Source organism: Saccoglossus kowalevskii, chromosome 16 (assembly GCF_978046115.1).
Source record: "Saccoglossus kowalevskii chromosome 16, keSacKowa6.1, whole genome shotgun sequence".
Taxonomy (NCBI): Eukaryota; Metazoa; Hemichordata; class Enteropneusta; family Harrimaniidae; genus Saccoglossus; species Saccoglossus kowalevskii.
The window spans coordinates 13981315-13995650 of record NC_140656.1 but is presented as its reverse complement, the minus strand read 5'-3'; the positions used below and the strand labels follow the sequence as shown (position 1 = coordinate 13995650).

The following is a 14336-nucleotide window of genomic DNA, read 5'->3' as shown; positions in this document are numbered from 1 at the left end:
AGATGCAGTATGTGTGTGATGGGTTACCTGACTGTCTTGATAGCAGTGATAAATCACCAAGTAGATACAGTGATTATGTGATAGGTTACCTGACTGTCTTGATGACAGTGATGAATCACCAAGTAGATGCAGTAATTATGTGATGGGTTACATGACTGCCTTGATGGCAGTGATGAATCACCAAGTAGATGCACTAAGTGATTAATACGTTACATGACTGTATTGATGGCAGTGACGAATCACCAACTAGATGTCATGAGTATTTGTTGGGTTACCTGACTGTCTTTGTGTCGTATTCAGTTATGCCTTAAATTGAAATTATGTATGATGTTAAATCCCTTCATTTCAGCTGTGCCACGATTTGAATGTGAGTTTGGAAGGATGATACCTATGCATTTTGTTTGTGATGGTTATCCACAATGTCCCGATGGGTCTGATGAACTGAATTGTGAAGAATTCGTATGTAAGTGCATATTTATTTCATTAGTACGGAGAACACAATTCATCAGTATAATGGCATATATATATATATATATATGGTGAATGCACATTTATTTATTTCATTATATTTAGTTGAGTGCTCAAATGGAGATATTGTTCAACCGTTATATGTATGCAATGGCCGTGAAGAATGTTCAGATGGTAGTGACGAATCTGGGTGTGGTAAGTTCTTCATATTCAATAATCCAAACGATTGGTAACATTACAGATGTGAAATTGTATTCGTGATATTCGATACGTGTTCTTTTTTTTGATCCCTTTGAACAGTGCGATATCTGATTAATATCAGCATCTGACATATCGTGTAGTTGCAGTTGATTCTGTCCTCTGTACAGAAAAAAACACACTTTAATCACAAGATACCTGGGAACGACCACATTACTTTGGATGGGAAATACACATATTCGATTGTCGTTACCTTGTAATCAAATACGTGCGTCTTCGATAGAACGTGTTCGTGCACATGCATAATGAAACTAGATTGACACATGTACATCAAATGATCTAAACGTGAGCTGGCAAAGGCGCGTAGCGGATACGGGCAAAACATTGTCACGTGATCAATACACAGCCGGTCATTATTTTTGACATTCTCAGTGCTATGTGTTTTTTACAACTTAGTAGTTTATTCCAGAATTCCAGAGCCTTTTCAGATATATTTGTTTAATCATGATATCTGTATAAGGTCATATTTTAGCCGGCAAGTGGTTCTTAAATTCATCCATTTTACCAGCAGCGACACATTTATGCATCAAATTTTCATAACTTTACTCAGAAATTGATCGTGTTTGATTTTTGGGGTGATTGAAATGAACTCTAATTTATTTCCCGTTTTCTCGGCGCGAAACCAATATTTGTCTTCGATTTTGACATTTTATGATCGAAACATATCATTATAAAATGGTTGGTGTTATTTGTCACGCCATTTTATTAATGTTAAATTGGGCGATTTTTTATGGATGCTCATTTAGGTCGTAAATGAAATGGCGACGTTTTGAAATGACAATGTACGCTATAAAAATCATTTATATACAAGAATTGAAGCAGTTTTTAATACTTTTGCGTCGAATAAATTCATTAGTTGTAGTATTGTTGAATTGTTATGAAGAATAAAAATATCACAGGTTCTTTGATCGGCCACATTAACATGAACGAAGCCATTTTGACAAGATTTGTTTAGCGATGTCATTATGTTGGTACGCGCCGCTTTTTTCCCATTAAAACTAAAAGATTAACATAACTCTCAATGTAATTGTTACATGACAGGAACTGGATGTTTATGAGTTGCTAAGCTGCTTTTGATGCGAATCAGGGTTCAAAATCCCCAGATTTCATAGTGCTAATTTAGTTTACTTTGTATTTGCCCGAATTTGAGGTCAATGCGAAATCATACAATGAGGTATCGCGTTGCATGATGCTAAATTTGCGATTTTAATTCTGACAGTATTGTAATCTGTCCGACTTCATGACTCCCTCGGCCCGGGTGTGAACGACAAAAGAATGCTCGTCGTTCCCAGACCGGGGATAGAGGGACTTTGATTTTTACAAGCAATTTGCAGCATCATAATGTATTTGTCGTCGGGACCGTCCTGTCGACCGGATGCGTATTCTACACGCTGAAAATTAATTCAATGACACACAGTACTTATGTTGTCAACAGAACCTAAAGTTGAGTGTCATAGGTGTACCGATGGTAGTTGTTATGATGAATGGAGCCGATGTAATGGATATAACGACTGTGGTGATTGGTCTGATGAAGACGGTTGTGGTAAATATTTATTGTATATTATATCACGATAGTTAACTCTGTATGATTACTGGTGTAACGTGTGTAGATATTCCAACAATCACACCGGGTATGGTTAGTGTATAAGGATATTCTGTTCAATACTTAAAATATTCTTTTGGTTGTGATCCGCGCATGTGTTCCTGCTTTTCTATAGCTAGACACACTTTGATTAATCGCATTCAAATTTTAGATGTCAATTACACTTATTTGATTGTATACGCAGATTTCGATTCAAGATTTCCGTGCCAAAAATCGAGAATTTCAAAAGCGAAAGTCGGTCGTTATTATACGCTTTTGTTTTAATGTGGATTATACATTTAACATTAATCCAAGTTTAATTCATATTAATCAGTTAATGAAACGCCGCTGACGTAAACATATTCGCTGTGACGTAACTAGTTATGCTAATGTACTTGCGCGTCATTGCCACAACAGAAATTCCTACAGTGATAATGGAAAACATGTACTACAGTTATGACATTTTGTAAAATGAAATGGACATTTTTTAAAGGAAACAAGTGAAACAGGAAGGAAATCAGGAGCCACAACAATATTGTTCAAATTTTATTTCTATCATGCTATAGTATGCAGGTGAATTGGCATGACGATTCATCATCGATGTGAACGAATGGCGATTAAATTAAAGTTATAAATCTATCAAAATCAAGCTTCTTTGGCGCGCGGGACTATGATCTAAGTCGGCTATGTAATTCAAGTGTTGAGCCACTTTATACGAGTTTCGAGGAAAAGAACAACCATTATTATTATCATGTTTATTTGTGATAGTGAGTGAGCTGTGAATATATTGATTTCCCCCAAATCAGCAGATTTGCATACATGGGATAATTAGAAATATACAAATTACTACATTCGGTTGTTACATTCGATATCACACAGTCACTCATTGGAGATATTTCATTTATCAATTTAATATAATAATAATTCATAACGTGACGTTAGTTATATATTATGATGTTAGCAGAGAGATATACTTCCTGTAAATTCTATAGTTGACATAATTTGTGCTGTCTTGAATTCGTTTATACATAAAAACGACTGTTCAGAAGCATATGCAATATATAAACCACAGCAATAAGCAATGCCATGAAATATATACCACTACCGCGATGGTTTATTGCTATTATATTATATGTTAAATGTAGTTGTAAGATAAGGAATTATCTTGGTGTCTTTATTTATTACAATAACATGACTATTTTATTATATATAATATATTTAATGCAAAATTGTATATAAATAAATAATGAGCTATATTTTATCACATACAAATAAGTGTAATAATTTACATTGTTATATAAAAACATATGCAATATATAAACCACAGCAATAAGCAATGCCATGAAATATATACCACTACCGCGATGGTTTATTGCTATTATATTATATGTTAAATGTAGTTGTAAGATAAGGAATTATCTTGGTGTCTTTATTTATTACAATAACATGACTATTTTATTATATATAATATATTTAATGCAAAATTGTATATAAATAAATAATGAGCTATATTTTATCACATACAAATAAGTGTAATAATTTACATTGTTATATAAAAACAATTTGTACCACTATTGTATTATGCACATTAAATGAAGAATCGAGTTATGTTTACATACAATGTGCTTATATCAATAAATGCACAAATGATACGCCATACTCGCATGCATTATTTCGAACTAAGACATCCGAGAGTCGCCATGTTTTACCTCTACCTGTAGCTAATTCTTGGCGGACAGTTAACGGCAGGATTGACTGCTACCGTATGAATGCATGTATAGAGCATAAATCTGAACACAATAATCCATGTTTTACTGTATAATCAGAATGACGTAATAAGGCAATTAAAATAAGAGTAGAATATAAATATAACTACATATTTATTTGATTGCACTGTAATTCTTGTGTGGGTCACTGTCGTCATATTTTCAATATACAGATTTAAAAGAATGTAAGAATGGTATCTTAGTACCAGAGAAGGAAATATGCAATGGTTACGACGGCTGTGGTGATAATTCAGATGAAGAGAATTGTTGTAAGTCAAATGTTTGAATAACGATTATCAATACGTGCATTGTTACGCAATTAATTCAGAAAAGAAGTTTACATATGTTATAAAAAATTGTTAACACGGTTACCGAACGTTTCATTCGAATTCAAATGAGACAACTCGATTGGATAATTGTGCGCATGGTGTTTCACGATCTGCCACACAGCCAATCATATTCCGTTTGATACTGGGTCGTATGTTTCAGGAGCGTGTATTTGTTAAGCGGAGACGTCACTGCGAACGTTCTAATTGGGCAAACGACAGTTTACGAATTCATGAATGTTTTATGTTTCTAAACCACAAATTCTGTAAACGGCTTTTCTAAAATCAATGTATGTGCAAGTAATTACACATTTAGGTTGATCTTTAATCTTTTTGAAAGGTCGGCGTTGGAACAACTGGGTACGATTTTTCTTAATGAATAACATAAATGATTAAGAAAATAATATCAAATATTCAAGTGATGCAATTTAAGGTATGGAAGTAATCATAATAACCTGCCGGTGACAGACGTATGTATATTATATGCTAATTATTTGAAACACATTTTGACATTTGTTGAAATAAAAACAACAACCTTATGTAAGAGAAAGAATTTCAGTTTTCATATCAAGCCTGATGATTCACTAAAATAAAACATATATTCACTGTAAATAATTGTATTTGTATCCTAGATTCATCAGAAGACATGATTGCTCATCTCTCAAACATCATGTTTTCATCTGATAAATACAAATTAAACTTACTGTTGTTTAGATATTTTTTGTTAAGCTATAGTAAATATTAGGACGGCGCTATGAGCGTTTGTATTTGTATTGTATTGGTTCGTACTTCTTTCATACGATTGTCAAGGCACTCTTAAATTCAACATTAGATTGTTGAACAACGTTACCTAGATTGTTATCGTGAAGAAAAATACAATAAATACAGCCACACATTATATAACAACAAATTAGTATGGCTTATGATAAAAAAATAAAATAAAAACACAAACTGATTTTTACAAGCAATAAAAACAATACTTCGAACAAACAAGAAACTTTTAAAAAACGGTTTTTGTAAAGCAGAGTAAATCACAGTAACAGAAATAAGCGATATGAACTTAACCAATTCCAGACATATGTCTTAGTTCGATCCAGATTAGCCTGTTTCGAAAAGGGGTGAGGAACCTTTAGAATAAATTAAACAGATTGCTGAAGAAATCAATAATTTCTCGTTAGAACTATATTGATCAGCTTCAATTCATATTCGGGAATGTTTTGGTATGTTATGGTGTAGCATTGTATGTTTTTCGCACTATGCTTTATTGTATCATATCACTGAGACATGGTCGTTTTCTATCATGTTGGCCCCGAAAATAAGCAGCCTCAGTGTCCGTCAAATTACACTATATTCTGGTTATTTTCTTTTATGTATAAATATGAATTTGTTTTACTCAAATTTATCAGATTTCTATATGAAAATATCTGTATAAACTGTAAAGACATATCGAGCTATATAGGTCGAGCTAGGACAAGTGGAAATTTCTGATAATGTGTAGTATTCAGGGTGGTTACTTGTCAGGGCATTATAAATGTGATAACAGTCATACTAATAATTAAACATACTTCTTGTGTCACACTACACTTCACTCGAATTAACCTCTGACCCCTTCATCACTCAACACCACTGATATGTTATTCAGTAAACAGGATGTCAATCTGAAACACCTAACATAACGCTTGCTGAGATATAACGATATATTCATTGTGCACTACGTAACCACCCTGAAAATTATGTTACATTAAACTCATGCCATCGAAGCTAGTAATGTACGTTTTTTCAAATGCATAATTTCATTTTTAGCCTCCATTTCTGGTGCTTATTTTACTGAATGTCTCAGAGACTTTATGTATCAGTGCGATGATGGAGATTGTATTACTATCAACCAAGTTTGTGATGGATATCCTGACTGTGCCAATGGAGAAGACGAAGTTAATTGTCGTAAGTTTTCCCATTTATTCGTGCAAAGTTGAAATAATAATAAGGCATTATTTACATCTAAATTACAAACGATACAACGACAATAATATACAATGATAATGTGATGTAAAGTAATATAATTGTGACATATATTCTATTTATACAGCCAATAAATAGTTCCAATTTTACCAGATTCATAAAATATAAATCACAATATTCCAAATCGAAATATGCACGCTAAAAATAACATTCACAAATCAATTGTGAAAAGTGTATAGCAATCTGAATGTGTTTATGAATTATTATGAATTCTTATTGTGGTTTAATGTTGCATAAGTGGTTATTTCCATATCTATTCCTATTAAATGTAGCCTAAAAAACCTCGTTACATCCCCATGTCATGGAGTTGTAATAGTATATAACACAATGCATGTGAACACAAAACATTCAAATGTAAGATTGCTTATTTTTCGATCTCACTTCAGAAATAATATCACGACGACGTAAGTTATGGCGTGGCCTAATTTCAACAAGTTTTCATTATTGGTGATGTTTTATGCCATAGCTATTTACGTGAAGTATTTAACGAAAGGCTGAATTATTCTTATTTTTCATACTCAAGTACTGAAATGAATAGAACCGTTAAAACAATACACATAAAAAAGTGACAAATAATAACTATTTCAAAGCTGAAAAATATGCCCTATAGTTAACTTTCTTTCTGCCTTCATAACACTCATGAGTTTAAATGCCACTAGAACTACAAAGTGTTATTAAGTCGTGTGATGTTCTGTTGCGTTGTAAAACTTTCCGATTTTCTCACCGCATGAACTAAGTATTCTGACAATGACAGTGTATTATTCCTCAAACCTTCAATGCTTCAAATGCTTATTGTCTGCACGATATACTCTTCAATTTCAATATAGTTCAACATTACGTCAAACAAATTCCGTGTTATTTTGTTTCCTCGGCTCGGCGAACATGCTAAAACTGTCAGTAGATTCCACGCGTTTCTATTTTCGTTATCAATTCATTACTGTGTAATCAATACTCGCTAATCACTCAGGGGTTTTAGAAATACATATCCGAGTCGTATCATGTATAATTTTATAGCTAATTCAGTCGGTATGGGTGACTTTTATCCTTAGTGTTTCAGTTACACAACATCGTCACGTCAAAATTATAATACTAGTCGTGAAGTCCAGGTTCTCTAAACATTATAACAGTACCGGTATGATTTTCGTTATTATTTCTTCTCGTCATTAGCTTTTATCCGGTGTATCACAATTGATTGTCGATTTCGAATACCCGAATTTCATAACTAATCTCTCTACGCAATTATCTGTAATCAGTTCATCATCAGTATATCGTCAAATCTTTAGCCGATTATCCTATGTTAAATGCGACGTCAAAAATGTCAATGGATTGAGTTTTAGTGGATAGTGTAAATTTTGTAAGTACTATAGTGATTTTAACATAGGTTCATGTGGCAGAGATAATATATATCTTCAATTTTAGGCTTGTGACATATCCTGAAAAATATATGACTAATGGGGTACTTTTATTATTTCAAAACTCTGGTTTTTACAATGCGAGAAAACAATTTTTCTTTAACTTTGTCTTTACTACTAACAAAACACTCGTACCATATAGTGATCTTTGCCGTTCTTGTTCATGCTCCCAATTTAATTCTAAAGGGTCAAAATGTTCCGGCGATTTCGTTACACTTATACCCCCATGAATACACTGAGGGTAGGTTTGAAAGTATAATGCAAATTTGCCCACGAAAAAAAAACAGCTGTTCTACTTAATATTCGTAATATTTAATATATTCTAAAATGAAAAACAACTTTAAATGGAATTTATAATAATGTATTTATGCATGTTTACAGCTGATTGCCGTCCTCCTATGGAACAGTGTAAAAACAGTAGTCAATGTTTTGGTCCATGGGATCGATGTAATGGCTGGCCTATTTGTGACGAATATACTGATGAACTCAATTGTGGTGAGTATTGGAATAACAACGAACACCAATATAAAGTTTTGAGTAAACACATCACTTGAACAACTCTCGTGAGTACAGATGTAATCTCACATTATCAATATCGAATATTATCACAGGGTGATTTTGGTAATTATAGTCATATTTAACATTTATTTAACTGAAATGAAGTTTCGAGCATATGTGAGAAACTGTAGAATATAGAATAAATTAGACTTCAATACAAGGCTCTGGAAAAATATAATCTAATGATAATGAATCAACATGCGTTAAGTGATTCATAGCCCTTATTTCGGCTTTCTGTAAAATACACACAGTAACCCACTAAATCGGTCTTCAACAGATGTATCTAGTCGAAACACAGGTTAATTGAAATACTTCAATTAATTTTGCACATCATAAATTACACAGCAAGAGAAAACTTTGACAATGACACGCAATGAAGTAAAATATAATTTTTCGATAACCTTTAAAAATTACGTAATTAATTATCAATTATGGACAGGTTATGATATTTGTTTGTGCAAGTGTGTTATGTATTGACGTATAGCTATAATTACCTCTCAGAGTATTTCAAGACAACTTATCTCTTTTTGATATATGAACTTACAGTAGAACAAATCGTGTGACGCACTTTATACATATTAAAAGCATATAAAGCTTTCATGCTATTATAGAATGCACAGATGATCAATTTCAATGTACAAACGGAAGATGTATTGACGAAAGTCATTCAGTGTGTAACCACTATGATGACTGTGGCGATAACAGCGATGAAGAACACTGTGGTAAGATTGATTGACAAATTGTGATTGGGATTCACACCTTCACACGCAGAACCATCACGTGATATATCATTCCACACTGTTAACACTCCACAGTTCTACAAAATTTAACATATGATATTTTCAAAAGTTTATGTTAAGACTAGCAATCACTCATGAATACCTTTTCAGATACTTTTAAATCGCTCATCCTCAATATATGCATAGTAAGATCAGTTAATATGTCTTACATTATATGGATAATTTACATACTTGATATAGTCTGAAACACACTGGAGTTAATTATCATACATTAAACCGTGTTGCGCTGCCGTGTGTCATATAGATAATTTGCATAATTGATTTACATATCTGAAGTAATCTGATATACATTTGGGTGCATTGTGATACAATGACTCGTGTATAAACGAAATGGTCACTAGCCCGTGTATTTGGAATATATCAGTATGCCAATTTTCTCGGAATAATGCTGAATAAAGCTGACTGGCTTGTGACCAAGCTGAATGAGGTTATCGTGACACAACTTAAATTTGTAGTTGTATGTTTACTAATGTGATTTAGAACAATTCATTTACTACTATGTTATATTTGTTTTGGAATAATAAATTGAATTCTTCCAGCAACATAGACATCACCTTGTCACATACCTTTCGGTGAATCACACACTTATTGTTATTGTGTCGGTTTAAACAACTCCCCTAGAGATGGACCAATGATTTTCGTAATTTCACTATAAATTGTTCCGTTATATATTTTGAACAATTTCTCACCTACATAATGAACGAAACTATTTTTGAAATTCTGAGTGACTTCTACTGTAACTGTAGAAGTACAGATATTGTCTTTAATATCCTCTGTCCTGCTTCGTTGATATAAGGGGTACTTGGTGATGCTAGTGTTTGTTAATGTTATGTGGTGGTGGTAAATTTTGGTAGGTGACATAAATTGGTGGTGTGGTCGTAAATGTACTTTTGTTCAATAATGTTTATTCACAAATTGAATATATCAATTTAGTCAGTACAATTAGTGAGTAGAATTGAACCATATCGAGCCTTAAACTCTTTCAGGGCATTATAAATTTGATAACAGTCATACTACTGATTAAACATACTTCTTGTGTCACACTACACTTCACTCGAAAACAAAATTAACCTCTGACCCCTTCATCACTCCACACCACTGATATGTTATTCAGTAAACAGGATGTCAATATAAAACACCTAACATAACGCTTGCTGAGATATGACGATATTTTTATTGTGTACTACGTCGGTAACACGTTCTGTCAACAACACAAGTGACGATAAGTCCTACAATTCATTAAATCATGCCTGTTTATATTGCTTTTGGCGGAACAATAACATTCAGATATTATACATAATCATATTGATAGAAATAATATGCGATTACTACGAGTTCACGTGTGGAGATGGCAGTTGTGTCGGCCATTGGCTGCGATGTAATGGCGCTGAAGACTGTAGTGATGGATCTGATGAAAGTACAGAATTATGTGGTGAGTTTGTTTGATATTAACACAATATTGTGCTTTGAATGTTACACAATTTACTCTTGTTATTTTTTTGACGTATCCAATGACTGCTTATTACTAATTATAATTATGTAGCAGCTACATTTATTTCATGACATCTTTGATTGTTGATAAACAGTTTTGTGATTGTATGTCAACAATACTGTTTTGCAATTCCTCAACGAAATATTTCTTCGGTACATGTTCATTGTCATAGAAAATTTATATAGTTTTCATGGGGATGATAAAAGAGACTACGTTATGTAGACCACAACTTTCGATGTTTCTAAGAAGCGTGTCCTTTGATTCGAAGACAATGCCAATCATTGAAAACCTGTTTGAATCAGTATATACATAGTGGTTTCATCTCATGCACTAGGTAAACATGTGGTCTCGTCACATATAAAGAGTAACCCTGTTTTCCCATTTACAACACAAAGTAACTCAAAATAATCCACAATGTTATTGCCGTATACGTTTGAAATTCTACATTGCAAGGATTCGATCTTACGTACAAGTATTACCTAGTCTCCAAATGTCTATTCAGCTGATTTTCAGTGTGACGACGGAAGTTTGGTTGCTTTCGATGCAGAATGTAATAATTGGATTAATTGTGAAGACCATTCGGATGAGAAGAATTGTGGTAAGATACTATTACTATTTTCACGCACATTATGAATTTCAGTAAAATACTTGGTGTATGGTATTAGTCGTCTGTCGGTTCATCGTCAGTTTTAAGGTACAATTGAGTCACAACATAGTTTGTATTGTGACTTCACATTAAGCATAAAGTCGAAACTATGTATGAATTGCGACACAGACGAAACTATATTATTATTGTTGTTCTTTATGGCAGACTTTAGTTCATATTTTGAAAATGTAAATGTAAAAAATGAAATATTCATAGTAGGATTATTTAATTTTTGGAACTTTTCATAGCACCAATTTGTTGCAAAATGTGAGAAGTGTGGCATAATGTTATTTTTTCTAATCATAAACAAAATGTGGAGACAACTTATTATGATCGCGTTGCTCATTACTGTCTAACTACAGTTTGGCACATTTTATGAATGTTCTCATTGTTGCCCAATATATAAACACGAACCAGACTTTTGAGATAAATATGTTAAGATTAAATGGGCGGAGGTCGTCGCACAGGGCGTTTTCGAATAAACAATTAGTGTTACACATGTTATACACGTCGCTATGAGTCCCAAATAGAACATTACGCGGTGCGACGACCACCGTCGAATTGGCATTGACTATTTTTCTCATCCAGTAAGTTGCTATAAGGATTCATTGTTGTTTAAACATTGGCAAAACGACCTCATATTAGAGTTATTTTTTTTACTGGAATTATCATTATATAACACAATTCTAAGTGAATAATTCAAAGTACATAGCAAGCATAAATATTATATTCTTTGCTGCAGTGTACTATGTATGTGATGATGGACAGGTTGTAGCTCAAGGAAACTTTTCTTGTGATGGATATGCAGATTGTGATGACCAAAGTGATGAACAATATTGTCGTAAGTTTCCGGCCATTCTATGTTTATGAGCTATATCACAGCACTGTCTAGCTCGTTGCTAAGAAACTAAAATTGTGTGCCATTTTGATTATCAATATTAGCATATGTTGTTTTGTTTATTTTTGTTCTTGAATAAATGGTGTTTTGCGACATTTGGAACCGTAGAAATCCCATAGGAATGTTATATACATATATTGTTTGGTAGTTTCATTTTACAATATAAAGAATAGAAGGCATAATAAATTGCAAATACTTTTTTATGGCCTAACATATCTCATTCGTTTTAATTAGCATGTGATGAAACCGTTGATAGATTTCGATGTGATAATGGTGTTTGTAAGTGGTATCATGATCGGTGTGACGGATATGACTCTTGTGGCGACAATTCTGACGAGCAGGATTGTAGTAAGTTATTTTTCAAATGTATCATTGTTATATGAACATGTTAATATTGTTATGTCCTGCGATTTGCGAATTTCGAATTATCACCACGTTAACTAAACATATTGAAAATGAACTGTCATGTGATTTTTTAAACTATCAATGCCATCTAAAAATCTTAAAAATAAGTTTGCTATCTCAAAAATAAAAGCATGCCTATTTACTGGAGGTTTTAATCGACTTACTAACATACAATACATATACTAGTTGAGCCACCTTGCGTTTTAAATACTTGTTGTACATATTTACTACTAATGGCTATTTGAGTATAATCTGAATATTTTTTTTGTATTTTGCAGTAACTCACGTTTGTGACAATGGTGAAAAAATAACGCGACTACCAGATCATCCCTCTCCTGTCTGCGACATGAGTTTTGATTGCTCCGATAAAAGCGACGAGAAGGGCTGTGGTGAGTGAATTTTAGTAATACGCTGATTCCAATTTAGTACTTATCGAAAATAACTTTCAACTTGATTATTGTAATATGCTTGTCATTTCGTTCATCTTGCAGAATGTCGTGCGTTTACCATGCGGTGTTTAGATACAGAATATTGTGTTCCAAAATACTATCTCTGTGACGGCTACGACGACTGTGGAGACGGTTCAGACGAAAACAACTGTGGTAAGTATGAATAATATAAGCAATTATTAACAGACAGCAAATAATAAGTATACAAAGATTCGTCTACGACAAGCCTGACTTTAATACACAATAATTATGTCAGTGGAAATTCAAGAGTAAATTGCGTTAATTCATATTTGTCATAATTTCTTCTTTAGTTCTGGTCGACCAGTATTCTCGCTACTAATGACGACGAGTCATTCGCATTTTATATCACTGATCATAATAATTGCGATGCAGTATCGAGCGTTCTTCAGATTACTTGTGGGGTTATTATACATTGCAGATTTGAATAAGTTTTACTCTTTTTTTATCAGGCTGCAGAGAAGACCAGTTCCATTGTAATAATGGAATATGTAAACCGTTGTCATGGAAATGCGATGGTTATGAAGACTGTGGGGACAATTCTGATGAACAATCATGTGACGAGAATTAACGTTTTATTTACCAAATCACTAATATTGTTGAATAATAATATATACGTAATGAATAGTATAAATAAAAAATAGTACCGATACAAAAACAGAGGTTGTGTCTCTTATTTACATAGTATAGGCACATGAGATTGTAAATAACACTTGTCACGATATGTCTTACATTGTTGTAACAAATGCAACAGACACATGCATGTCGCTTAAAATATATGGTAATTCATGAATACATAATTAAAATATAGGTTTGTGAACTAAAATTATGTTTTAGCTTTGTATACTGTGTCGGGTACACATTGTTACACATTTAGAACTCTATTTTAAGCAGACGGGAGTGTTCTAAAATTATCACAACATAATTGTATAATAGCTTACGTTTAAAATGTGACTTTCTGTGTTTTAGTTTTTCAGTTATTGCGGAGGTTTTTTAAAAATTGAATCCTAGTAGTTATCTGAGTTCGTGCCCTTTAAATTTGAAATTTCCTCAATATAGAGGTAGTGTGATTCTTAAAAATTATATTCCCGATGTTTTGTCCTCAAGTAATAAGACAAAAAATGGTAAATTTTAGACTCTGGGATTTATTTCATTTTAAATTATCCTGACAAACTAAAAAACACAAACTAAGAGAATAGTTTGCATAATCATTCAGCAAGTACAATTTGTACAGATACT

General features: G+C 32.8%; 1 protein-coding gene across 1 annotated transcript in view; it reads left to right on the top strand.

Annotated features, from left to right (window-relative positions):
• The window catches only part of LOC102809463 (uncharacterized), an 85324-nt gene extending 71575 nt beyond the window's left edge, over positions 1-13749 (top strand). Inside the window, exons 5-18 of the mRNA XM_085490884.1 lie at positions 350-463; positions 574-663; positions 2162-2269; positions 4248-4343; positions 6204-6341; positions 8213-8326; positions 9001-9111; positions 10502-10621; positions 11184-11279; positions 12070-12168; positions 12460-12573; positions 12909-13019; positions 13122-13232; positions 13550-13749. Coding sequence (XP_085347010.1) covers positions 350-463; positions 574-663; positions 2162-2269; positions 4248-4343; positions 6204-6341; positions 8213-8326; positions 9001-9111; positions 10502-10621; positions 11184-11279; positions 12070-12168; positions 12460-12573; positions 12909-13019; positions 13122-13232; positions 13550-13668 — 1541 coding nt within the window. The 3' untranslated portion in view covers positions 13669-13749. The remainder of the gene's footprint in view (positions 1-349; positions 464-573; positions 664-2161; positions 2270-4247; positions 4344-6203; positions 6342-8212; positions 8327-9000; positions 9112-10501; positions 10622-11183; positions 11280-12069; positions 12169-12459; positions 12574-12908; positions 13020-13121; positions 13233-13549) is intronic.
• Positions 13750-14336: the final 587 nt, after the last annotated feature.